The sequence below is a fragment of the Sus scrofa genome, chromosome 9 (genome assembly GCF_054392235.1).
Source record: "Sus scrofa isolate SSC_HxYL_T2T_F1_AM1 chromosome 9, Sscrofa_HxYL_maternal_Yorkshire_Landrace_v2.0, whole genome shotgun sequence".
In the NCBI taxonomy this organism is placed as follows: domain Eukaryota; kingdom Metazoa; phylum Chordata; class Mammalia; order Artiodactyla; family Suidae; genus Sus; species Sus scrofa.
In genome coordinates, this window is record NC_139391.1 from 12,087,117 (window position 1) to 12,114,210 (window position 27,094).

Sequence of the window (27,094 nt, forward strand, 5' to 3'; positions counted from 1 at the left end):
GAGTTCCTGCTGTGGTGCAGTGGGTTAAGAACCTGACTGCAGCAGCTCAGGTGGCTACAGAGGTATGGATTCAATCCCGAGCCTGGTGCAGTGGGTTAAAAGGTCCAATATTGCAGCAGTTAATGCACAGGTCACAGCTGCGACTTGAATTCAATCCCTGGCCTGGGAACTTCCATGTGCCATGGGTTCAGCCTTTATAAAAAAAAAAAAAAGAATCTCTGCAACAAAACCTGAAAATAGTTATTAACTGTACTATACTATCATGATTAGGAAATTGAAACTCAGAGAAGTTTAATGATTTAATGATTTCCTCAAAGTCTCACAGTTTGTGCAGAGTAAGATGCAAACTTTCATTTCCAAACGCTAAACCCAGTGTTTTTACCAAACCTAGTATTACGTACTTCCTGCTTGTCAGAAATAGGCTATCTCTGGGATATCTAGAAGCAAAGTGGTTAAAATGGGGTCAAAGTTGCAGGAAAAGCCAGACTCTTCTAATTTTCCCAACCTAACTAAGAATTGTTCTTCCTCAAGAAGACATTGGTCTTGCGACTGGAATTTTGATTTTGTTTTGTTTTTGTCTTTTTGAGGCAGCACCTGCGGCATATGGAGGTTCCCAGACCAGGTGTCTAATCAGAGCTGTAGCCGCTGGCCTATGCCACAGCCACAGCAACGCAGGAGCCGAGCTGCATCTGTGACCTACACCACATGGCAACGCCAGATCCTTAACCCACTGAGCAAGGCCAGGGATCGAAACTGCAACCTCATGGCTCCTAGTCGGATTCGTTTCTGGTGCACCATGACAGGAACTCTGGGATTGGAATTTTGAGATCTGGGTTTGCAAGATGCAGCTCTGTCACCCATATGAACAAATACTTTTGCTGAAGGAAATAGGGTGAATTAATTGGAGATTTCTTGTTTCTCAAAAAGAGATTAATCTATGTTATGTGAAATACCCAATCACAAGTAATAAATTTGGCTTATTTTGGTCTTGTTCTTTAACTGAAACAATGCCCAAAGTTCACTTAATGACAATGTATAGTATAATGTTATTGAAATTTCTAATCAAAGCTCCCAAGAGTAGTTTTCTACATGGCTCTTGCTAGTAAAATTGTCAGCAAAGTAGTCAACAAAACATATTCACACTAATCTTCAAGAGACTTCTAGTAAAGGGGAGCCAAGAATGGGTTACATACACTCAGAGGACTGATTTAAAAGCAACCACCTGCAATAGCAGCCAGATCAAAATATAATTTTGTTTTGGCCCCACCCACAGCATCTGGAAGTTTCCAAGCCAGGAATCCAATCCTCACCACAGAAGCAACCCCAGCCACTGTTGTGACAGCCTTGGATCTTTAACCTGCTAAGCCACAGGGGACATCTCAAGACATAGTTTCAATGTACTCTAAATTCTTTCCCAGAGAGGCACCAACACAGAAAAAAAGGGAAGGATTTCATCTCTATATATATTTTGTGTGGTTTCTGAAAGAATTTTTTTTTAATTCAGAGAATGTCTATTGGCACTACAGAAAACTTGGACATTTTAAAGAGAACTTTCATTAATTATGAAAGGACAAACTGACATTGTGGAGGAAAGCTGAGAATCAGCAAAAACACCTTCCAAGTTCTCTGTCACCTGAAGTTCAGGCTAATTATTCCGCTCATTTTTGTTCCTCTTTTCTGTCCATCCAGCCCTAAGAAATGTGGACTTGTGGTCAACAGAGCCTGGCAGAGGCAGGACTGAGGCTGGAGAATACTGTGGCATTTGGACTCCTGACTCTCTGAAACCAGGTAGGGCCCTGTGGGGCTCCTGGGTATAGGCCTTTCTGTACCCCCAATTCTTGATTTTAGGGGATAAGCTTCAGCCTCCATGACCTTCCTTGAGTTCCATAGGGCAAGCTCAGACAGTTGCTAATCAGGGAAAGAAGGGGATGCAGCCACCAGGGAGGAACAGCCTAGAAACAACAGTGCAGCCTTGGGGCAAGGTCCCAGTTCCTCTTCTAGGAATATACACAACAATATCTTTGAACCCTTCTGCAGAACTAAAACTCCCAACAAAAACCAGGGATGGAGAACCACCAGAGGCAGTCCTGGGGCCACCAAACACCAACTCTCATGGAGAAGGAAAGCTTGCATCTAGACTGATCCTCATCTGTGGCCCTGTTTTCAGCTCCCAAATTACAAAACCACTTCCTAATCTCTCCCAAGGGAGGGCACAGTTTTTAGGGCATTAGTCTGCTGTGGCCTCCCTTGCCTGGCAAAGCAACAAAGGTATTTTTTATTCTCCTTCACCCCAAACTGCCTCTGCATTTCTGTTCGGCACTGGCAACTCTCTCACTAAACCACAACCCCTACCCCATTAACACAAAGCAACTCCTAGGAGTGAGGAGTGAGGAATCTCAAGCCTTCCCTCCCAGCTGCACAGACAATGGGCCACCCCAGATGGGCGGGCTGTTGGGAGGGGTGGCACGACCTGCCCTTTGGACTCGAAGCTAGCACTTACCCAGCACTTCCTGTCTGCTAGTCTCTGTGCAATGAGCCTTTCATGCTCTTTAAAACAAATCGATGAGGCAGGCGGGTCATGCAACCCTAATCTATTCGATTAAACGTTACAGGCAGGCGAAGTAAACTAAGGCTCAGGAGACCAGCTGCAGGCGCTTCACACAAGCGCTCCCAAGTCTACTCTCGCTAAAGCCCCCCCACCCCGGCCTGCTCCACCCCTCCCCCACCACTGGCTTTGCCGCTGCACCTCCGTCACTTCCCGTCTTCTCAGTTGCCCCATAAATTAAAAACGAGGTGGCTCGCCGAAATGATCTTTAGGGGTCTTTCCAGCTTGACCGTTTTACAGTTTGAGGGACAGGGAAGCAAAACCCTCAAAGTTCGTTCTTCAAAGCACCTGCTGAAGCGCAGCGGACTCGAGCCTGCCGGCTCTGCGCTGGGGCACAGGGAGCCCGGCGTCTTCGCGGGTCAGTCCCCAGGCAAACCTCTGCGCCTGGGCGCCGGGCTGCCGCGCGCATGCGCAGTGGCCCCCGGGCGCGCGCCGTCCCTCCGCTCCCTGCCCCACCCGCGCCTGCTTCCAGTCCGTGAGGGAAGCGAGGGTGTGTGCGTGTCCGGCTCCGGCTGACCGTTGGCCCCCTCCTCTAGAGCCGTCGCAGAGCTTTCCTCGCCTCCCCTCCTCCCCGGCTCTGGTAACAACACCCCAGCACAGAGCCGGGGAGGGGGGGGAGGCCTCCTGCCCGACGCCCCTGGGGCCTCCCGCTAGTCCGCGGTCGGCCCGCCCCGAGGGGCGTGAAGGGGGGCGGGGCTGAGGACTTCGGCCTCCGGCCCAGAGACCGCCTCCTGCCGAGCCGAGAGCAGGCAGCCGGGTCCGGCGGGGAGCCAGCCATGACCGCGCTACAGGGGCTCTGGCCCGAGATGCAGGACACCTGCACCTCGCTGGGGCTGATGCTGTCGATCGTGCTGTTCACGGGGCTGGCCCGCGTGGTCACCCGGCAGCAGCTGAACAGGCCCATGGCCCACGCTTTCGTCTTGGAGTTTCTGGCTACCTTCCAGCTCTGCTTCTGCACCCATGAACTGCAACTGCTGAGCGAGCAGGAACCCCGGCACCCCACCTGGCCGCTGACACTAATCTACTTCTTCTCCTTGGTGCATGGCCTGACTCTGGTGGGAACCTCCAGCAATCCGTGCGGAGTGATGATGCAAATGATGCTGGGGGGGATGTCCGCTGAGATAGGTGGAATGAGGCTGTTGGCTCAACTGATGGGCGCCCTGTGCAGCAGGTACTGCGTGGGTGCCTTGTGGAGTCTGGAGCTGACCAAGTATCACGTCAGGGACAGGAGCTTCGCTTGCAGGAATCCCATCCAAGTGGACTTGCCCAAAGCGGTCATCATAGAGGCCATCTGCTCCTTTATCTTCCACAGCGCTTTGCTGCACTTCCAGGAGGTCCGAACTCAGCTTCGTATCCACCTGCTGTCAGCACTCATCACCTTTTTGGTCTATGCAGGTTTGTTATTCTCACAAAACACTTAGCACGTCTGTAGCCTAGATGATTTGAGGCTCTTAAGTTCTTGGCCAAGATATATTTGAAATCCCCGTGTCTCTTGTCAATATCGAGATATCCGGTTTCCTGACCATTTTGGAGCCCATTCTTTACTGATAAAATTGAACTATAGATCCTCCATTCAGTGTTTTAACACCCAGAGAAAGCCAGTTCTCTGCTGAAACTGAGATCATGAGAGATATGCCAAGGGTTCGAATATCCTACAAAGGAATTGTTTTAATGGTAGACAGGAAAGATAACATCAGCTACTTCTTGCCAACTTGGTATAATCCTTTCTGAAACTCTCACTGAAAAGTGATCCTGGGTTTTAAAAAGTTCTTTCCAATTTAAAGCACAGACTACCTGATTGGTTAGTAGTAAGAGTGGGAAGTAGAAATTCTGTAGTTCTATTTCTTAGTTCTTTTTCTACAAAATCACTTAAAACCTCTTTATTTCCTTAATAATTCATCTTGAGTTGTAAATGGACTTCTAATGGCCTATCAAGAATTGTTTTTATTTTTATTTTTTGTGTGTCTTTTCATCTTTTCTAGGGCCGCACCCAAGGCATATGGAGGTTCCCAGGCTAGGGGTCGAATTGGAGCTGTAGCCTCCAGCCTATGCCAGAGCCACAGCAACTCGGGATCCGAGTCTCGTCTGCAACCTACGCCACAGCTCAGGGCAACACCGGATCCTTAACCCACTGAGCAAGGCCAGGGATCGAACCTGCAACCTCATGGTTCCTAGTCTGATTCGTTAGCCACTGAGCCACGACAGGAACTCCAAGGATTGTTTTTAAATTAAAATAAAACTTGCTTGGGAGTTCCCATTGTGGCTCAATGATAATGAATCCCACTAGTATCCATGAGGACACGTGTTTGATCCCTGGCCTCTCTCAGTGGGTTAAGGATCCGGCATTACTGTGAGCTGTGGTGTAGGCTGCAGAAGTGGCTAGGGTCCCAAGATGCTCTGGCTGTGGCATAGGCTGGCAGCTCTAGCTCCAATTCAACTCCTAGCCTGGGAACTTCCATATGCTGCAGATGTGGCCCTAAAAAGCAAAAAACAAACAAACAAAAAAAACCCAACAAACATGCTCGAGATTAAAGATGCTTTTTATTTTTATTTATTATTATTTTTTTTGTCTTTTTCCCTTTTCTGGGGCCACACCCAAGGCATATGGAGATTCCCAGGCTAGGGGTCTAATAGGAGCTGTAGCCGCCGGCCTTTCGCAGAGCCACAGCAACACGGGATCCAAGCCACGTCTGCCACCTACACTACACAGCTCACAGCAACGCTGGATCCTTAACCCACTGAGCAACACCGAGGATCAAACCTGAAACCTCACGGTTCCTAGTCGGATTCGGTTCCACTGTGCCACAACAGGAACTCCCAAAAAAACAAAAGTTTAATGATTAAATGTGTCACTTTAAATAATTGTAAGAAAATACTTTCATTGGAACCCTATCTAAATTATATAATGTCTGGAGGCAGGAATCCAATACAAGGAAATTAGTCGTAAGAGTCTATCTTCTGGGCATTGAAAGGGAAACCATGAGTAGAAGCAGACTTTAAGAGAGGGACTTTTTAAGCATATGCTCAACTTCCTAGGTAAAAATAAAAGACTTTCCAAGCCATTTTCCTTTCTTCCCTTCCTTTCTAGTACCATTCTTTTTGTAGACACAGCTGGAAATAAATGGTATAGGCGAGAAGGAAGGATATATGCTTGAGGGATTGGTGAGTAGCTGCGTATTAAAGTTTTAGATTTGGGCTAAAGCAGAATCATCCCTTGCAAAAAGTTATGCCACAGCTTAGCTCTGTCTTTATATAATTAAAAGCAGTAAACATTTTAAAATATTTTAAATTGGAGTTCCCGTCGTGGCGCAGTGGTTAACGAATCCGACTAGGAACCATGAGGTTGCGGGTTCGGTCCCTGCCCTTGCTCAGTGGGTTAACGATCCGGCGTTGCCGTGAGCTGTGGTGTAGGTTGCAGACGCGGCTCGGATCCCGAGTTGCTGTGGCTCTGGCGTAGGCCGGTGGCTACAGCTCCGATTCAACCCCTAGCCTGGGAACCTCCATATGCCGCAGGAGCGGCCCAAGAAATAGCAACAACAACAAAAAGACAAAGGCCAAAAAAAAAAAATAAAATAAAAATAAAATAAAATATTTTAAATTAATAAGATGTTATAAAAACAGTTCCTCCGTTGGTTTTTTGTTCTTCTTTTTTTTTTTTTGCTTTTTAGGGCCACAACAACAGCATATGGAAATTCCCAGGCTAGGGGTCGAATTGGAGCCACAGCAACACCAGATCCGATCTGCATCTTGCAACACACAGCACAGCTCAGGGCAACAATGAATGGATCCTTAATCCACTGAGTGAGACTAGGGATGGAACCCGCATCCTCATAGACACTAGTTGGGGTCATTACCTCTGAGCCACAATGGGAACTTCCCCTCCGCCCTCTCTTGATTATCCTTCAATTGGTATTCTTCTTGTTTTTATACTTTTAATACATATTTATAATTTCATAAATAATATTGTATATAACATTAGACAATACCTAGTTTATTTTCTTTTTAGGGCCACACCCTTGGCATATGGAAGTTCCCAGGCTAGGTAGAGGCCTAACTGGAGCTACAGCTGCCAGCCTATGCCACAGCCATAGAAACATGGGATCCAAGCCGTGTCTGTGACCTATGCTGAAGCTCATAGCAACACCGGATCCTTAACCCACTAAGTGAGGCCAGGGATTGAACCTGAATCCTCATGGATGCTAGTTGGGTTCGTTACCACTGAGCCACAACGGTAACTCTGCTCTTTTTCTTCCCTTCCCATTACTGGGCGGGGCTAGTGACGAGATCACTACAGCAATAGTTCTCAACATTATTTCTGCAATGCAATCACCTGGGGAGCATTTTAAACATAACCACATCTGGGTGCAGAGATTAAGATTTAATTGATGTGGGAAGGAACTTAGGCAATAGTATATTTCAAACTGTCTCAGGTGATCCCGGAGTTCCCGTCATGGCTCAGTGGTTGACGAATCCGACTAGGAACCACGAGGTTGCTGGTTTGATTCCTGGCCTCGCTCAGTGAGTTAAGGATCTGGCGTTGCTGTGAGCTGTGGTGTAGGCTGAAGACGGCTCGGATCCCGTGTTGCTGTGGCTCTGGCGTAAGCCGGTGACTACAGCTCCAATTAGACCCCTAGCCTGGGAACCTCCATATGCCTTGGGTGTGGCCCTAGAAAAGACAAAAAATAAAAAAAATTAAAAAAAATAGTGTCCCAGGTGATCCTAATATGAAACCAGGGCTAAGAACTACTGCTCCAGTGTAGACTGACAGCCAGTTCAGCAGCCACTAACCACATGTGGTTATTTAGCTATAAATCAGCTAAAATTAAACGTTCAGTTCCTCAGTTGCTGTGGCCACATTTCAAGTACTCAAGAGCCATATGTGGCTAGTGGGTAGATTACTGGATAGCACTAGAGACTCTGCAGTGCCAAACCTAATAGAAAATTGTTGATTATTACTGCTATAGATATTAATCATCTATTATAATTATATTATAATCTTCCTTTTTTACAGTATGAGGGAAATAAGAATATTCATTGGGCTACATGCCAAGCATGTAGGAAATTTATGAATTATCTTAATTCTTAGACCAGCCCACTGATGAATACATTATTTCCATTTTAAGTAAAGTGAGAGGCTCAAAAAAGTGAAACGACTTGTCCAAGGTCACACAGCTGGAATATGCTGGAACCATCATTCATTATCAGCATTTCTACAAGTGTGCTCCTCAAAAGTAACAAAAACATATACATACAATAGAATATTATTCAACCATGAAAAGGAATGAAGTTCTGATACATGCTACAACATGAATGAACCTTGAAAACATGCTAAGCCAGACACAAAGGGACAAATGTTATATGACTCCACTTACATGAAATATCCACAGTAGGCAAAATGATACAGTCAGAAAGTAGAAGAGGTTACAAGGGGGGGGGGTGGCAGGAAGGAATAGGGACTTACTGTTTAATAGGTACAGAGTTTCAGTTTGGGGTAATGGAAAATTTTTGGAAATAGTAACGGCTAAACATTGTAAATCTAATGCCATTGACTATACACTTTATAATGGTTAAAACGGCATATTTTGTTATGTATATTTTACCATAATTAAAAAAATTTTAAGTTGTGTAAGGATTCTGTTGCCAATTAAGTTAGGCCAACACTGGATTAAACATATTTTCTAATTTTAATGGAATCCTTTTTTTCTGGGAGTGCGTAGCAGAAGAGAACATACTTTGGAGGGTGCTGCACTAAGCCATATCGCTCCCCATTATTTTTGTTTTTTCTTATTTTGCTTTTTAGGGCCCCACCTACAGCATATGGAGATTCCCAGGCTAGGATATCAAATTCCCAGCCTTCCCCACAGCCACAGCAACACCGGGTCCAAGCCACATCTGCAACCTACACCAGAACAACACAGGATCTTTAACCCAGTGAGTGAGGACAGAGAGCAAACCTGCACCTGCATGGATACTAGTTGGGTTGTTACTCTGAGCCACAACGGGAACTCCCAGAAAGTTAACTTTTGATGTGAATTTTATAATACACCATTGGAAAGTATTGGATTATAATTCCCCCCCCCCTTTTTTTTTTTGCTTTTTAGGGCCACACCTGCAGAATATGGAAGTTCCCACACTAGAGACTGAATCAGAGCTACAGCTGACAGCCACAGCCACAGCCACAGCATCTTGGGATTCAAGCTGCATCTGCAACCTACACCACGGCTCATGGCAATACTGGATCCTTAACCCACTGAGCGAGGCCAGGGATTCAGCCTGTATCCTCATGGACACCAGTCGGGTTCATTACTGCTGAACCACAGTGGGAAATCCCTGGACTGTAATTCCTGATGTCTTTTGTCCTCCACTCCCTTTTTTTTGCACCTAGCATATTATAATCCAGAAACTATTTTTATACTCTTTAATATGCTAGGTGATTCCACAAAGGAAGATAATAGAATAATGGTACTTAAATACCTAAAACAAAACAGTTATATTTAATAACTCCTATATTTCCATTTATAAGAAAATGTAAACTATATGGTTTGGTATCATTCTGTTTAAAATGTGTTACAGGAGGAAGTCTAACAGGAGCGGTATTTAATCCAGCTTTGGCACTTTCACTACATTTCAAGTGTTTTGATGAAGCATTCCTTCAATTTTTTATAGTGTATTGGCTGGCTCCTTCTTTAGGTAAGCATATTTTTATTTAATATAATTAAAATAGAATATTTTAAAATATGATATGGAACAAAAAAGAAAATGAACAAAGTATGAAATATTATGTCTGAAATAACATTTTGTTTTGTGCAGTAGCTTTTAAAATTGTTTTTAGGGGAGTTCCCGTCGTGGCGCAGTGGTTAACGAATCCGACTAGGAACCATGAGGTTTCGGGTTCGATCCCTGCCCTTGCTCAGTGGGTTAACGATCCGGCGTTGCCGTGAGCTGTGGTGTAGGTTGCAGACGCGGCTCGGATCCCGCGTTGCTGTGCCTCTGGCGTAGGCCGGTGGCTACAGCTCCGATTCAACCCCTAGCCTGGGAACCTCCATATGCCGCAGGAGCGGCCCAAGAAATAGCAACAACAACAACAACAAAAACAACAAAAAAGGACAAAAGACAAAAAAAAAATAAAAATAAAAAAAAAATAAAATAAAATTGTTTTTAGGGAGCTCCCTTTGTGGTGCAACTAGTATCCATGAGGATGCGGGTTTGATCCCTGCCTTGCTCAGTAGGTTAAGGATCTAGCATTGCTGTGAGCTGTGGTGTAGGTTGCAGACATGGCTCGGATCTGGCATTGCTGTGGATGTGGGGTAGGCTGGCAGCTGTAGCTCCAGTTTGACCCCTAGCCTGGGAACTTCCGTATACCGTGGGTGCAGCCCTGAAAAGGAAAAAACAAACAAACGAAAAACTGCTTTTATCTTCAAGTGAACAAAATTATCTAGTTAAGGATAGTCAGTTTGATCTTTGATATCACTTTAAGAAGCCCTCAAGAGGGCAAAAAAATGTGAAGTGATTATTTCCATTAAAAAATCTTTTATTGGGAGTTCCCGTCGTGGCGCAGTGGTTAACGAATCTGACTAAGAACCATGAGGTTGTGGGTTCGATCCCTGGCCTTGCTCAGTGGGTTAAGGATTTGGCATTGCCGTGAGCTGTGGTGTAGGTTGCAGACGCGGCTCGGATCCCCAGTTGCTGTGGCTCTGGTGTAGGCCGGCGGCTACAGCTCCAATTTGACCCCTAGCCTGGGAACCTCCATATGCCGCGGGAGTGGCCCTAGAAAAGACAAAAAAAAAAAAAAAAATCTTTTATTGGCTAAAGGAACTTTTTTCAAATTTGCGAGCTCCAGATAAAATACTATTTAGTTCATTTGACTCGTTTTTTTGCAGAAGGGCATCTCATGAAAAAACACAGAACTAGGAGTTCTTGTCGTGGCTCAGTGGTTAACGAATCTGACTAGGAAACATGAGGTTGTGGGTTTGATCCCTGGCCTCGCTCAATGGGTTAAGGATCCAACGTTGCCACGAGCTGTGGTGTTCATTTGTTCCTATCACAGCCACGGCTCAGATCCCACATTCCTGTGGCTGTGGTGTAGGCCAGCGGCTGTGGCTCCGATATAGACCCCCTCGCCTGGGAACCTCCATATGCCCAGGTTGCAGCCCTAAAAAGACAAAAAGATCAAAAAAAAAAAAAAAAAAAAACACAGAACTATGATAAATGTAGTTTTTTAACTTTTCCACAAGCTTCATTCCTGTTTTTTCCATCTAGGTCAGATATGAAAAGATTCTCTTTTCAGATAGATCAACACAAAAAAGTTATAAAATAATTGTAATCACAATATCCATTTCCTTATATGTTACCAGCATTTTTTGATTTTCTTTAGTCATCTGTTTCAAGGCCTGACCATTGTTCCTAACTATAAACGGATAGGAGGACGGCTGGCCTATTAGTTCATCCTTCCTTTTATCCAGGTAGCATTTTGTTTCTTGTTGTGCATTTCTGTTGGAAAAAAGGGGTGTGGGTTGGGTTGGAGGTGCATATAGGAGGGAACACTGACGTAACAAGTTTAAATAGCCTGTGACTGTTCCTCCCATTCAACTTCCATTCCTTTATCCCACACTTAGCACCTATATGCTCAGTAATATCCACAGACCGAAACATGAAAAATAGCAGAGGAAACCTGTATTTTAAAATGCTAATGAGTAGCTTTTTTTCAGCTCCATAGATTACTGGATTTTTACAGTAACTTCTTTAAAGATAATTCTCTCTATTCTTGATTTTTAAGAAGTTAAAAAGGTTACTGAAATTCATGAAGAAATTTAAAAGGTCACTAAATGTACAAGTCTCCTAATAGTTTTTATATGGAAAAATTCTCTTAATATATCTTATTTGAAATGAACAAATATTATTAACATAGATGTTAATTTGCTCCAAATATAATTTTAATGGTAGGCCCATGATACTAAGGAATTTGATCATTTGTTATGTGAAAGAACATTAAAAGTAGGTCTTTCCAAAAGAATTTTAAAAGGAAAAAAATGAGCAGTTTCCACTGTGGCTCAGTAGGTTACAAACCTGACTAGTATCCATGAGGATGTGGGTTCAATCCCTGGCTTTGCTCAGTGGATGAAGGATCCAGTGTTGCCATGAGCTGCGGAATAGCTCACAAATGTGGCTTGGATCTGCCATTGCTGTGGCTGTAGCCGCAGCTTGGAATCAACCCCTAGCCTGGGAACTTCTGTATGCCACAGGTGCAGCCCTAAAAAGAAAAGGAAAAAAAAAAAGAAAAAGAAAATCAGAAGTAATTGACATTCTCTGTAAAAGATCATGACTTTTTTTTTCTTCAAACACGTTTTCTAGTCTAAATCACTTGATGATTTCCTGAACATACTGGGGAAAAGTCTCATGAAAGATAAAAAAAGGAGCCCCTTTAGAAAATATACGGGGGAGGAGTTACCGTTGTGGCGCAGTGGTTAACGAATCCAACTAGGAACCATGAAGTTGCGGGTTCGATCCCTGCCCTTGCTCAGTGGGTTGACGATCCAGTGTTGCTGTGAGCTGTGGTGTGGGTCGCAGATGAGGCTCAGATCCTGCGTAGGCTGGCAGCTACAGCTCCGATTCAACCCCTAGCCTGGGAACCTCCATATGCCGCAGGAGCGGCCCAAGAATTGGCAAAAAGATAAAAAGAAGAAAATATACAGAGGAGCGGGGGGGCGGGGGGGGGGAAACGGGACAGACTGTATTTATACTCTCTTCATGATAGTGTGGAACAAAGAGGAAGGTAACATTACTTGTTGCCATTACCAAAACATTTTAAAGAACCACTTATGCAAAAAACAACCCAAACACTTAAACAAAAAACAAATATACTTTTACTTATTTCTTTGCTTCTGCTTCAAAGGGTCTTTTTTTTTTCTTTTCTTTTTCTGCACCCAAAGCTTATGGAAATTCCCAGGCCAGTAATCAAATCTGAGCCACGGCTGCAACCTACACCACCACAGCTGCAGCAAGGTGGAATCAAACCTGCACCTCCACAAAATTTCTGTTATAGTTTGCTTAAAGAAACATGTCCCTGGAGTTCCCGTCGTGGGGCAGTGGTTAACAAATCCAACTAGGAACCATGAGGTGGCGGGTTCAATCCCTGCCCTTGCTCAGTGGGTTAAGGATCCGGCGTTGCCGTGAGCTGTGGTGTAGGTTGCAGACGTGGCTCGGATCCTGCGTTGCTGTGGCTGTGGCGGAGGCCAGTGGCTGTAGCTCCGATTAGACCCCTAGCCTGGGAACCTCCATATGCTGTGGGAGCGGCCCAAGAAATGGCAAAAAGACAAAAAAAAAGAAGAAAAAAAAACATGTCCCTGTATCTCTTTAAGAGGTCTGTGAATGAGAAACAATACAGGACTATTTCAATAGATGCAGATAAAAAAATGACTGGCAGTTTTTAGAATACTGACTAAAGAATTTCAGCTTGCCACTGACTCTTGTCATGCACTGAAGTTACATTCCCGTTGTAGAAAAAATGGCCTCAAATGAAAAACGGTCACTATTAGACTCCAAGAAGGTAAGAAGAATAAATTTTATCTTTACAAGAGTCATTCAAAGAGCTAAGAGATGAAGAGTCAAAACAAACATGAGGCAGTGCAAGAGTGAGACAGAGGAAATTAATCCCAGGACACCTATCTTCTCTCCCTTCTAGGGCAAGCAGGGAGCAAGCTATTCTTGAAAGCCATAGTCCTTGTTCTTTCTTGTTTCTCTTCACCTCAGAGATAATTATTCCTTTAATGGGTCATGCCATTTCCCCATATTAATAAAATTTTAGAAATGTGACTGTAGGAATGCATGTAAAATTTGTTCTCTAGCTTACGTATTTCATGCAATGAAAATTAGCTAATTCTATTTGCTTCTATGAAACTGCAATTCCTTTTTTTTTTTTTTTTTTTTTTTGGTCTTTTGTCTTTTTGTTGTTGTTGTTGTTGTTGTTGTTGCTATTTCTTGGGCCACTCCCCCGGCATATGGAGGTTCCCAGGCTAGGGGTTGAATCGGAGCTGTAGCCACCGGCCTACGCCAGAGCCACAGCAACACGGGATCCGAGCCGTGTCTGCAACCTACACCACAGCTCAGGGCAACGCCAGATCCTTAACCCACTGAGCAAGGGCAGGGACCGAACCCGCAACCTCATGGTTCCTAGTCGGATTCGTTAACCACTGTGCCACGACGGGAACTCCTGCAATTCCATTTTTAAAAAGTTTTAAATGTCATGATTTATTTTCTAGCTCTGACTTTATAAAGAAAATGGCACATTTTGTGGATTAGCTAACAGTTATTGGACTTTTTTTTAAATCTAGCCTTTGGTTACAAAACAGTCTCATCTTTCAAATAAAGGTTGTTATCCAAATGCTAATCATACCTTAAATTTACTCCTGTTTGAAGTTAACTATCGAATCTCCATATGACCAAAACTCTTTCTTAATCTGAGTTTAAACTGATTTAGAACTTTAAGTCTATTTACTTTAAGATAAAAACATTAACTACTAAAGACTTGCCTTTCAGGCAGGGATTTGAGTTCAGTGGCTAAGTCTCCTCTGACCCTATTTCCCACTGAAAAACTTTAAGTCACAGTTATGCAGCCTGGGTCTGAGTTTTTTTTAAAGAATAGCCAACTTTATTATTATTATTTGCTTTTTAGGGCCACAATCAAGGCATACGGAGTTTCCCAGGCTAGGGGTCAAATAGGAGCTACGGCTGCCCACCTACATACACCACAGCTACAGCAATGTGGGATCAGAGCAGCATCTGTGACCTACACCACTGCTCACTGCAACGCCAGATTCTTAACCCACTGAGCGAGGCCAGGGATCGAACCTGCACCCTCATGGTTCCTAGTAGGATTCGTTTCAGCTGAGCCACAATAGGAACTCCTAAATCTTTTTTTTTTTTTTTTTTTTTTTTTGTGTGTGTCTTTTTGCTATTTCTTGGGCTGCTCCCGCGGCATATGGAGGTTCCCAGGCTAGGGGTCCAATCGGAGCTGTAGCCACTGGCCTACGCCAGAGCCACAGCAACGTGGGATCCGAGCCGCGTCTGCAACCTACACCACAGCTCACGGCAATGCCGGATCGTTAGCCCACTGAGCAAGGGCAGGGACTGAACCCGAAACCTCATGGTTCCTAGTCGGATTCGTTAACCATTGCACCACAACGGGAACTCCCTAAATCTTTTTTTGACATGCTTACAGCATGTGGAATTTCCAGGCCAGGGATAGAACCCAGGCCACAGCAGTGACCTGAGCTACAGCAGTGACAACGCTGGATCCTTAACCCATTGTGCCACCAGGGAACTTCAAAAAATTTTAAATCTTAAAACTATTAATGGTTGAGATTAAAATAGAGACCCAACACTTCTCACTAAGTCAGTAATGGAACCAGAACCAGAACTCCAGATCTTTCTCTTCTATCCTTTCAATTCATTGTTTAGATCCTACTGCTTTTTCCAAGTACAGACTGTTTTTAAGGATTCATTGCTTGAAGAAAAATAAAGTGAGAATATTAGACTTTAAAATATCTACATGTTTTGGAGTTCCCGTCGTGGCGCAGTGGTTAACGAATCCGACTAGGAACCATGAGGTTGCGGGTTTGATCCCTGCCCTTGCTCAGTGGGTTAACGATCCGGCATTGCCGTGAGCTGTGGTGTAGGTTGCAGAGGCGGCTCGGATCCCGCGTTGCTGTGGCTCTGGCGTAGGCCGGTGGCTACAGCTCCGATTCAACCCCTAGCCTGGGAACCTCCATATGCCGCAGGAGCGGCCCAAGAAATAGCAACAACAACAACAACAACAACAACAACAACAACAACAACAACAACAACAAAAAATCTACATGTTTCATGTAAAAGTAATGTAGCTAATTCTCTTAAACATAACTCTACAAATCTCTAGGTCTATAATTGTATATAATCTTAAATTATATGATTTAAGTGATTATGAACTTCCTTAGAAATTGTTTTTACTGTATTTTGTCTTTTAGGTATATTGCTGATGATTTTGATGTTCAGCTTTTTCCTTCCATGGCTGCATAACAATAATACAATTAACAAAAAGGAATAACTATTCCAAAAGACTCAGACTAAGTTACAGGACGGTCAAGCTGGCTGTGATAGATTTTATCATCTAGTATTCAACACCCTGGCTGCACTGGAATCGTCAATGTTACCTTCCTTTGAGGAAGCTGCCTTAAAGTTTTCATCATTGGGACTTAAAAAATTACTGTGAAAATGAGGTATTCTGTGTTTCTCAGTTAAGACGTGTTCTTTTACGTGTGTATTAAATGCTACTAGAAAAGACTCATTACATTAAATATAAATCTCAAGTGATAACTGTTGATTTTGATGAAAAAGAAATTGAGTACAGTGTGAGAAGGGAAGGAAAGATGACGGCAGGACCAAGAATGTATATATCATGTGTCACCTGAATGAATAAGATTTTTAGCCCAAGTACAACCAGTCATGCTTACAGAACTGGAGAGAAGATACTTTTCAGCCACTACCTCACTCAGTGATACCATCAGCAGTATCATCTTTCAATAGGAAAGTTGCTTTTAGAAGTAGATTATATATCTACTCACACTCAAGGGGATTCCTAAATTTTAAATATATTCTAATCTAAAATATTTTCTCTAAATAGACAATCTCACTAGCTTTAGGCAAGTTGACATTCTTTAATAGAATATAATAAAAACAAAGCACCCATACAAAGTCAAAGCTTTTCACATTTTCCTTGTTTGTAACAGCTACTTTACAAAGTAGGCAGGGCATCTGTTTTACAGATAAGGAAACTAAGTCTAGAGGGCTTTACTGCCCTGCCAAGGTTAAATACAACCAAATACCATTTTTAGACTTCTACCTCAATACAAAAAAAAATCTTCTTGGTCTTCCGTAAGAGTAAAGGGAGGAGTTCCTGCTGTGCTGCAGTGGGTTAGGAATCCTGACTACAGTTGGATTGCTGTGGAGGCACAGGTTCAATCCCTGGCCTAGCACACTGGGTTAAAGGATCTGGCATTGCCACTGCTGCAGTACAGGTTGTAGCTGTACAACCTTGGATTCAATCCCTAGCCTAGGAACTTCCATATGCCATGGATGCTGACATTAAAAAAAAAAAAAAAAAAAAAAAGACTAAAGGGAAATTGAAGATTTTTAAGAAAAATTAAATACTTTATAATTTTTTTTATTTATTTATTTATCTATTTTGTCTTTTTAGGGCCACACCTGCAGTGTATGGACCCCAAGCTAGGGGTCTAATCAGAGCTGGTTTTTTTTTTTTTTTTTTGTCTTTTTGCTATTTCTTTGGGCCACTCCCGTGGCATATGGAGATTCCCAGGCTAGGGGTCTAATCGGAGCTGTAGCCACCCGCCTACGCCAGAGCCACAGCAACTCGGGATCCGAGCCACGTCTGCAACCTACACCACAGCTCACAGTCTGCAACCTACACCACAGCTCACAGCAACGCCGGATCCTTAACCCACTGAGCGAGGCTAGGGATCAAACCCGCCACCTCATGGTTCCCAGTCGGATTTGTTAACCACTGCACCACGATGGGAACTCCTAATTGGAGCTGTTGCTGCCAGCCTATGCCGCAGGCACAGCAACGCAGGATCTAAGTTGCATCTGCTACCTATGCTGCAGCTTACGGCAATGCTGGATCCTTAACCCACTGAGCAAGGCCAGGGATCAAACCCACATCCTCATGGATTCTAGTCAGGTTCTTAACCCGCTGAGTCACCATGGACCTCCCAGAAGCTTTCTTTTATTATATTAGGTCTACTTTTTATTAAAAGTTCAGGCCATAAAAGGTTACATATGTTTCTTTTCAGAGGAATTCCATTATCAGGATTAGAATTGAAAGCTAAAAAAAAATGGGGCAAGATACCATTTGTCTGTGAAGCAATCAATTACGCAACTGATACGCTGCCAGGTAACATAAGAGCTGCCTGGTGATCAGCTTTTGGAGAGTCACTCTCTTTAAACTTGCAAGACTGAACTGATTCCAACAACGCAGCCAGTTTGCTGGTCATGGACTTTGACTGCAACTTACTTACAAAATATACACTATAGTAGTTTCTATTTTAAAAATCAAGCTTCATAATATTGCAACAGTGGCTAAATGCAATCTCTGATGTGTTTTGTTTGGCCTGCACAGTATTTTTTTTTTAAATAACAGACTTTTTCACACAAAAATCCAGTTTCAGCTTCTCTTGAAAAAAAATCAAAACATCTGTCAATACTAGGTCTAAATTCTGCTATGACAACCACACAAAATGACTGGGGTCTCTTTATAATAGTCCCTTTGCCACTCCCACTATCTTCCAAACCTGAAGCTGAATTTCACTTTTTGTTTCATGGCTGTTTTTCTTATTAAAAGAAAAATTTCTTTTTTGGCCAACCCATGGCATATGGCATTCCCAGGCCAGGGATCAAATCCGAGCTGGAGTTGCAACTTATACCACAGCTGCAGTAACACCAGATCCTTAACCCACCGCACTAGGCCCGGGATTGAATCTGCATCCCTGCCACTGCAGAGACAGTCAAGCCTATTGCACCATGGCAGAAACTCCATAGAAATTTTTAAAAATTCATGTGTCTATAAATTGAGACTATGGCTTAAGAAAAATAAGTATTAATTTATGAAAACACTCAGCCCTCTAAACTTCACTTGTCAGAATGAGAGGTTGTGACTTCTGATGACAGTTTCCCCTGCAGCCCTCTCAAATGGTAGCTTACCTGTTTGCTCTACAACTATTTTTTTTTTTTTTTTCAATCTTTTTCAGGGCTGCACCCTCAGCATATGGAGGTTCCCAGTTCCCAGGCTGGAGGTCAAATCGGAGCTGCAGCTACTGATCTATGCCACAGCTACAGCAACATGGGATCCTAGCTACATCTTCGACCTACACTATAGCTCATGCCAACACCAGATCCTTAACCCATTGAATGAGGCCAGGGATCAAACCCACGTCCTCATGGATGCTAGTTGGGTTCATTAACCGCTGAGCCACCACGGGAACTCCTCTACCACATCTCTTGATACCACTGGGCCTGGAGGTGGCACAGTTTTCATTTCTCCTTATCTATTCTCTGCTCCCTCCATTAGAGGCATGTCATCAGCCATGCCATCAACTACCTAGGTACTTACTGCAGTCATCTACCATGCTTCAATCACTTCCTTCCCGATTCTTTGGGAACTTAGTTCCCTTCTCATTCTCACTCTACAATACTACTCCAGTTACACTTGTTGGTGATTTCAATACTTACAAGATGATATTATAGTATCTTGGCTTCCAGTTCACTGGCTGAACTTGAAAGGCTCTTTGGTCATTCTTTTCCTTCACTTCTGCCTTAGCCACAACTATGGTCATAAACTTGAGCTTGTCATTACCAATAACTCAGACTCTTCTCTCATCTCAAACACCCATCACCCAACCACGAACCCTTCTCTCCAGCTCTCCAGCCCTCCGAGGCCTTTGAGCCCTCGCAGGGAACTTCTGTCCATTTATCACCACCTTTTCACATCCCTCTCCCCTTGTAATTACTTTTCTCCTTAAGCAGCTTAAATTACACTCCTGATCTGAATCTTAACTCCTTTGTTCCTCCATCTCTTCATACTCACATGGCTTAACCACAATTGTTAAATCAACTGTGTGCTAATTCCATGCCTGCACCCAAGCAAGAAAGAAAAAGTGGAGATGGTGCAACAGTTCTTTAAAAGACTTTTGCTGTAAACAAAGAAAATGGGAGCAGCTGAAGGGGGAAACTGGGTCAAGAAGAAAATTCTTTTTTTAAGGTGGGAAAGATATCGGCCTCTTTATACACTGAGGGGAATGAAGCAATAGAGAAAATAATGTTGTAGAAGAAAGAGGGGAGATTTCCCAGGTCCAGTATCTTTTAGGTTAGTGAAGACAGAGCAAGGGCACAACTGAAGGGTCAGCTTTAGCCAGAAGTACAGACAGACTGTTCCTAGTTAAAGAGAAAAGGTAAGAATACGTGGACACAAGAAGAGTTAGATAAACAGGTGTGAGGTTGGGAGTCTAAAGTAGTTGTTAAATTTTCTTTTCGAATTTTCTCTTGAAGTTTTTTTTTTTTGCTTTTTAGGGCCACACCTGGGACATACGGAGGTTCCCAGGCTAGGGGTCTAATCAGAGCTGTACCTGCCTGCCTACATCACAGCCACAGCAACGAGGAATCCAAGCTGCATCTTCGACCTAAACCACAGCTCACGGCAACGCCAGATTCTTAACCCACTGAGCAAGGCCACGGATCGAACCTCCAACCTCATGGTTCCTAGTCGGATTCGTTAACCACTGAGCCACGACAGGAACTCCTCCCATTTTCTCTTGAAGCATTCTCATCAGGCCTTTAACTCTACCACTCCACTGAAATTCTTGCCAAGGCCACCAATGACTTCCATGTTGCTAGTTCTCATACTTCCTACCAGTAGCATTTGATAAAATTTATTGCTTTCTCCTCCTGAATCACCTCACTTCCAGAAAATCACTGCCTTCTCAGTTTATTAGTTCTTCCTCCTTTCCCCAAACTAAATGATAGTTTCCCAGGACTCAGTCCTCTTGAGTTCTTTTCTGTTTATACTCACTCCCTTGGTAGTTCTATACAGTCTTGTGGTTTTATAGCAACTACATCCTATTAACAGCCAAATTTATATCCCCAGCTTGTACGAATGTCCTGAATTCCAGACTCACGTCCATCTACATACGTAACATCTAAACTTGGTTGTCTAATATATAACTCCAGTTGATACAGGCAGCTATAGTTAATTCAAGCTGAGCAGGCATTTGTAGTTATCCACTATTAAATCAATGCTTCAATAAACATCTTGTACATGTCTTGTATTCATGGTTTTTCTAGGGTAGTAGGCTTTCATACTTGTCATTACAGCCTGCCAGCACAGTTTGGTCAAACCTCCATCTGCTTACTCTTGCCTAGATTATTGCAATTACTTGCTATTTCTATTGCCTGAGTGATCATATTAGAACAATCAAGTCATGTCACAGCTCTTTCAGACTTAAAGGCATATATTCCTACATTTAACTATTATAAAACTATAGGTACCTGTCGGTTCGAAATATCATGTGTTGGGAAACTGAACATGAACCAATGTGATTTCTGGGTTCTATAGATATCACTGCCCTATTTCGCAATCATTTGTGAAGTAGTTCACATTATTTAAAAACACACTATGGGAGTTCCCATTGTGGCTCAGCAGTAACCAACCTGACTAGTATCCATGAGGATGGGTGTTCGATTCCCTGCCTTGCTCAGTGGGTTGAGGATGTGGCACTGCCGACAGCTAAAGCTCTGATTCGACCCCTTGCCTGGGAACTTCCATATGTCGTTGGTACTGCCCTAAAAGACAAAAAAAATAATAATAATAAAATAAAATAAAAAATACACCATAGCAAAACCGTATTACAATGCGAGGACTAGAATAACCACACTTTAAGTTATTCTACATGACGAATAATTTCTTGCTCCTGAAAGTATACATGAGTCCACAACTTATTGCTTTTAAAAGACATTGTAAACAAAATGAAAAGACAAGTCAAAGACTAGAAGACTGGAGTCTAAAATACATAAAGGACAGCGGAAGTTCCCACTGTGGTGCTGTGGGATCGGTGGCATCTTGGGAGCGCTGGGATGAAAGTTCAATCCCTGGCCTGGCACAGTGGGTTAAAAATCCGGTGTTGCCACAGCTGTGGCTTAGGTTACAACTGCAGCTCTGATCCGATCCCTGGCCAGAGAACTTCATATGCTGCCAGAAAGAGAACACACACACACAAACACACACACACATACACACACACACACACAGTAAGAAAAAAATAAAATTGGGCAAAAATATGAAAAGTCAAACGTACAAAAAACTGGAAGGCTTTCAAACTCGCTAATAATTAGGAACACGGAAGCTATGATCATGAAGAACTTTCCTATTCATTAGGATGGCAGAAATTTAGAAGTCTGGAAATACCAAAAACTGTTGAGAATATACAGAAACAATAAATCTTATTCCCTAATGGTGGAAATGTAAATAGCTACAATCATTTTGGAGAACAGTTTAGCAAAATCTAGCAAAGTTTAACATTTACATAGTATTTTTAATACAGTTTTTGTTTCTGAGATTAACAAAAACAAATATTTGTGGGTCCTGATGGGAGACATACTTCTTATTGTAGGTGTAATGAAAAGTATGAAAGCTACTGCAACACCGAAATGCATACACATGCATGACACATGCACAAGAATATCTGCTGCAGCATTGCCTTAATAATAACTGCAACCTTAAGTGCCCATCAAGAGAATGGATGAACTGTGCTGTAGAGCTGCCTGTATCAACTTGGATAAAACTTTCCAAAGTGCTAAGTAAGAAAAGCAGCAGAAGGATTCAATTAACAAAAGTTAAAAAACATGCAACCCAATACTGTACAGTGTTTATAGGATATATACATATGTAGCAAAAACACAAACACAAATATAAATACCAAATTTGGGACAGTGATTACCTCTGAAAAGGAGGAAGGAGACTGGGATCTAGGGAATACAAAGAGTTTCAATTGTATTGGTACAATTTCACTTCTTAGCTGCACGTGTGTCTATGGGTAGGTGTTATATTGTCTTTTTTTAAACTGACCTATAGCTGAGTTACAATATATTATTTCCAGAGGTACAGCATAGTGATTCGGTATTTTTGCAGATTATACTCCATTATAAGTTTTTACAAGATAATGGCTATAATTCCCTGTGCTACAGGACATATCTTGTTGCCTACTGGATACACAGTAGTTCATAACTGTTCATCTCAAAGCCCTAATCTGTCCCTCCCCACTTCCCTCTCCTCTCTGGTAACCAGAAGTTTGTTTTCTCTGTGAGCCTGTTTCTGTTTTGCGTATACATTTATTTGCATTATTTTTAGATTCCACATATAAGTGATATCATACAGTATTTGTCGTCCTCTGACTTATTTCACTAAGCATAATATTCTCTAGCTTACTTTTTAATATGCCAAAACTACTTCAGAACACAAATTATTCATCAAATTAGATAATGACAACCAACTTTACCTGCAGAGTTTTACATTTAAGCAATGAATGTTAATTATAAATTTTTTAATTCTTTGAAATTCTAAACTACACTATACAGCCCAGGTCACTATATCTTAGGTAAAAAAATACAACCGATCATGCAGGAGGGGGATGTACTAGTTTTCTAGTACCACCATAACGAAGTACCATAAACTAGGGACAGAATGATAGAAATTTATAAAAAAACAAAACAAAACAAAAGGAGTTCTCACTGTGGTGCAACGGGATCGGCGGCATTACTAGAGCACTGGGTGGCAGTCGATCCCTGGTCTGGCACAGTGGGTGAAGGATCTGGTGTTGCTGTGGCTGATCTACAGCTCCGATCTGATCCCTGGCCCAGGAACTCCACATGCTGGGGGGGGGGGGGGCACTAAATCGATTCTCTCCTAGTTCTGGAGGTCAGATGTCCAACATCAAAGTGTCAGCTGGGCCATGACTCCTCTAAAGGCACTAGAGAAGGATCTGTTCGGACCTCTCTCCCAGCTCTGGCAGCCTCAGGAACTCCTCTGCCTGTACATGCTGCGCCGAAATTCTCCATGTTCACCGGGCTTTCCCTCTGCCCTTGTCTGTCCCTGTGTCCAAATTCTCCCTTCTGATAAGGACACCAGGGACACTGAATTAGGGCCCATCCTAATGATTTCATTTTAACCTGATTACCTCTGTTAAGATTCTATTTCCAGGAATTCCCGTCGTGGCGCAGCGGTTAACAAATCCGACTAGGAACCATGAGGTTTCGGGTTCGATCCCTGCCCCTGCTCAGTGGGTTAAGGATCTGGCGTTGCCGTGAGCTGTGGTGTAGGCTGCAGACGCGGCTGGGATCCTGAGTTGCTGTGGCTCTGGCGTAAGCCGGCAGCTACAGCTCCGATTAGACCCCTAGCCTGGGAATCTCCATATGCCACGGGAGTGGCCCAAAGAAATAGCAAAAAGACAAAAATAAATAAATAAATAAATAAAATTGGTTTTTAAAAAATTAAAAAAAAAAAAAGATTCTATTTCCAAATAAGATCACATTCTGAGATACTGGGGTTAGGACTTCAGCATACCTTTCAGGGGCAACACAACTCAATCCATGAACAGGAGAAAAAACCCTCCGTCTCCCTCTTACCCTATTCCAGTCGCTTTCTTCTCCCAGAAACAACTTCCTTATGATCCCATTGTAACCTCCAACCCCCTTTCTCCTATATAAATATCTTTGTATCTTGAGGTGTTGTTTTGTTTTTCATTTAATGTATCTTGGAGCTTATTCAGGATTGGTACTTAAGAATCTACCTCTTTTTAAGGGATAGTTTTCCATTGCACAGATGTACTATAAATAACTGACCCAGGCTTAATTATAGACATTGAGGTTGTTTTCAGTCTTCTACAAATGAAGCTGCAGTTAATACCCTTGTGCTTATGACTTTTCCTAGTATGCAAAGTTATCTATAAGACAAATTTCTTTAAGTGAAGTCTCTGGTCAAAGAACATGTGCATATGAAATTTTGACAAACACTGCCCCTCAGTTTTTTGAAAAGCTTTCTTTAATTATATACAATCCCAATTAGTTAATTAATTAATTAATCTTGAAGATTTGGGATTGCTACAGTAGACAGGTATACATTTCTGCAAGCCAGCATCCAAGCGTCCTCTCTATTTGGGGTAATCCATTACTGTGAGAATCTGGGCAAAGGCAGTGCTCTCCCACTACAGAAGCTGAAAAGGCCAGATACTCCTGTCTTCTGACAATACATCCTGTGCCAACCAGGACTCTGGTGACTCAAAAACAAAGAAGCAATTAAATCAGCTAAACACCCAGCGGAATAACATCTTATGTAAACCTATCCTAGTTCTTAACCTTTTTCTGAGCCTGACTTACTTTAGCTTTCCTGTCCATTTTGTGAATTAACAGACAGCCTTCTAATAATTTTTTTCAACTTAAATTAGCCAGATTTGGACTTATTTACAAGCATAATTTAGGCTGAAAATTCTGGTCATACTTTTGTGAACATAAGTTGCCACACGATCTTCATATTTGCATGACACACTATAAAGTTTAGACGGCTATATTTTGGGATAATATATATTTGCTTTTCTTCATAATTCTGTCAGGTATTTAATGCTGCTATTGATATGCCTGACACAAACACTCCTTTCTGCTTTTCCAACCTATTAGATCCCTAAAACTGGATGCTCAAGTACACTGGACCTGTTTATAGAGCAGGAGTAGAAACTTGCAATGAAGGCCTGAAGGAGCTACAAGAAAAATGCATAATTTCGTCACATCTGTTTTCACTGTTCAGTGGGTTTTTAAATATCAGGCATCTAAGATATATTCTAAGAGGTGAGTTAACATTACATTTGTAGCTGCTGCTTTCTGTTATGGAAAGAATTAACTACTACTGGTAATAGTTAACATATTATTGAGTCATCTCCTAGGCACTGTTGTTGGTGATTTATATATCTTCAAAATAATTTAAAAAATAAATTCCTAAGAAGAATTAATTAGTCTGTATACACTTCTTTTTAGCCTTCTCATCCCCAGGCTATATATTTCTATTTTATCTTCTTAAAATTATGTTAAAAACAAAAATTCTAAGTTCACTGCTCTCCCAAAAGTTTTGATTTCTCATCTGAAATTATGAAATCTCCTACATTAGATATTAGTTTTATTTACATATATATATGAGCAGAAAGAGTGAGAAGCTAGTGAAAAATTTTAGTTTCAGCTCCTTTTGTCTAGGGATGGCAATAATTCTATTAGAATCCTCACTAGGGATTTTCCTAGAATTTAGTTACTATATATTAGTCACAGAAGATAGGTACCAGATTTATCCATTCTAGAAATGCTTCAATGACAGGAGTTCCCTTCATGGCTCAGTGATTAACGAACCTGACTAGGGACCACGGAGGATGTGGGTTCAATCCCTGGTCTCACTCAGTGGGTTAAGGATCTGGCGTTGCTGTGATCTGTGGTGTAGGTCACAGACATGGCTCAGACCCCACGTTGCTATGGCTCTGGAGGAGGCCAGCAGCTGTTAGCTTTGATTCGATCCAGCCTGGGAAACTTCACATGCTGGATGTGGCCCTAAAAAGCACAAAAAAAGCAAAAGAAGTACTTCAATGAGTAATCACACCTGTCTTCTAAAAGTAAAGAGCCAGAGTTCCCTTGTGGCACAGCAGATTAAGGATCCAGCATCATCACTGCAGCAGCTCAGGTGACTGCTGTGGCGAAGGTTTGATCCCTGGCCCAGGAACTTCCACATGCTGCAGGTGTGGCCAATAAAGAAAAATAAAACAGATATACATGGGTGTGCGTGTATATATATGTGTGTGTATATATATATATATATGTACATATACATATATTAAGATCATCTGTGTATAATCTTTCATCTTTAACAAGAATTGGCAAAGATCCTAACAAGATCTCAAAATACATAATCAATAAAGATTTTAAAAGGCTAGTTTAGAAAGTATCAAAATCCAGCAAATTGATCTGAGGGAGAAGGAAACCCACTTTTTTTTTAGCTTTTTAAGGTTGCACCCGCAGCATATGGGAGTTGCCACGCTAGGGTTGAATCAAAGCTCTAGCTGCTGACTTACACCACAGCCACAGCAACGCAGGATCCGAGCTGTGTCTGCGACCTACACCACAGCTCATGGCAGTGCCGGATCCTTAACCCATTGAGCAAGGTCAGGGATCGAACCCACATCCTCATGGATCCTAGTCAGGTTCATTAACCGCTGAGCCATGAAGGGAACTTCCCCCAATGGGATATTTTAATGAGTACAATTTTTTTTTTCTTTTTTGGCCACAGTGTAGCAACACTGGATCCTTAAACCCACTGTGTCCACTGGGGATGGAACTGGAGCTGCAGAGATGATGCCAATTCAAATGAGCCACAGCAGGAACTCCAGTAGTACATTTTTTAAACAACAGATTCTAGAACAGACAGCCACTAACACCAGCTGGTTTTGTGGATTTATTTTGGTGATGCTGGTGGCATGTAAAATTTCCGGGGCCAGGGATCAAACTTGCACCACAGCTGCCATCCAAGCCACAGCAGTGACATCAGATTCTTAACCTGCTACACAACCAAGGGAACTCCCAACCCTACTCTTTAAGGATATTTTAGAAGGCTCATGTTATGGGGGGAGAATACCTACGTCTTTTAAATTTTCTATCAAGAAGCAGAAAACAAAACAATACCAGCAACCCTAAAATGAAGCTCAAATAAACCCAGAAATGTTGGCTTGCTGATCATTATGCATTTGTTATCAATCCGAACTGATCTTTTCTTCCCACTTTATATTTTCTCAAAGCTATGGGTACAACTGTTTACTATTACAGAATGTAATAGCTGAATCTTTCAAAGTCACTTAGACTTTAAAA

The 27,094-nt window shown here is 42.5% G+C and overlaps 4 protein-coding genes across 35 annotated transcripts in view; 1 reads left to right on the forward strand and 3 right to left on the reverse strand.

Annotated features, from left to right (window-relative positions):
• The window catches only part of PAK1 (p21 (RAC1) activated kinase 1), a 236,440-nt gene extending 233,453 nt beyond the window's left edge, over positions 1–2,987 (reverse strand). For 16 of the 19 annotated variants that reach the window (XM_084975453.1, XM_084975456.1, XM_084975444.1 and 13 more), the window contains exon 1: positions 2,501–2,701. The gene's annotated coding sequence lies outside the window, so the exon portion shown is untranslated. Of the gene's footprint in view, positions 1–2,500; positions 2,702–2,746 lie in introns of those variants that run through there. The other 3 variants (XM_084975452.1, XM_084975463.1, XM_084975449.1) reach the window with 3 other exon arrangements.
• The window catches only part of LOC100511652 (glycerophosphodiester phosphodiesterase domain-containing protein 4), an 882,168-nt gene that overhangs the window by 394,669 nt on the left and 460,405 nt on the right, over positions 1–27,094 (reverse strand). The window lies entirely within an intron of this gene.
• The window catches only part of CLNS1A (chloride nucleotide-sensitive channel 1A), a 98,050-nt gene that overhangs the window by 44,815 nt on the left and 26,141 nt on the right, over positions 1–27,094 (reverse strand). Inside the window, exon 8 of one of the 11 annotated variants that reach the window (XR_014814780.1) lies at positions 19,687–21,395. The exons of 8 other annotated variants lie outside the window; for them this stretch is intronic. The gene's annotated coding sequence lies outside the window, so the exon portion shown is untranslated. Of the gene's footprint in view, positions 1–19,686; positions 22,172–24,761; positions 25,787–27,094 lie in introns of those variants that run through there. 2 more of the 11 variants (XR_014814779.1, XR_014814776.1) reach the window with 2 other exon arrangements.
• Positions 3,325–26,960, forward strand: AQP11 (aquaporin 11). Of its 4 annotated transcripts, XR_014814220.1 has the most exons (5): positions 3,325–4,000; positions 9,179–9,295; positions 15,607–15,858; positions 24,875–25,042; positions 26,520–26,960. XR_014814220.1 is itself a non-coding variant. In XM_084974020.1 (3 exons), the coding sequence occupies exons 1-3, from the start codon at positions 3,382–3,384 to the stop codon at positions 10,997–10,999; spliced, it is 756 nt and encodes a 251-aa protein (XP_084830146.1). In that variant the 5' UTR covers positions 3,325–3,381; the 3' UTR covers positions 11,000–11,062.

What these genes read in the sequence shown, in the direction of transcription:
- AQP11 (XM_084974020.1), top strand. Translation starts at nt 3,382, where the DNA reads ATGACCGCGCTACAGGGGCTCTGGCCCGAGATGCAGGACACCTGCACC. An exon ending in CACCTTTTTGGTCTATGCAG is followed by an intron (nt 4,001 to 9,178) that starts GTTTGTTATTCT and finishes AATGTGTTACAG; the next exon opens with GAGGAAGTCTAACAGGAGCG. An exon ending in TTGGCTGGCTCCTTCTTTAG is followed by an intron (nt 9,296 to 10,979) that starts GTAAGCATATTT and finishes GATTTTCTTTAG; the next exon opens with TCATCTGTTTCAAGGCCTGA.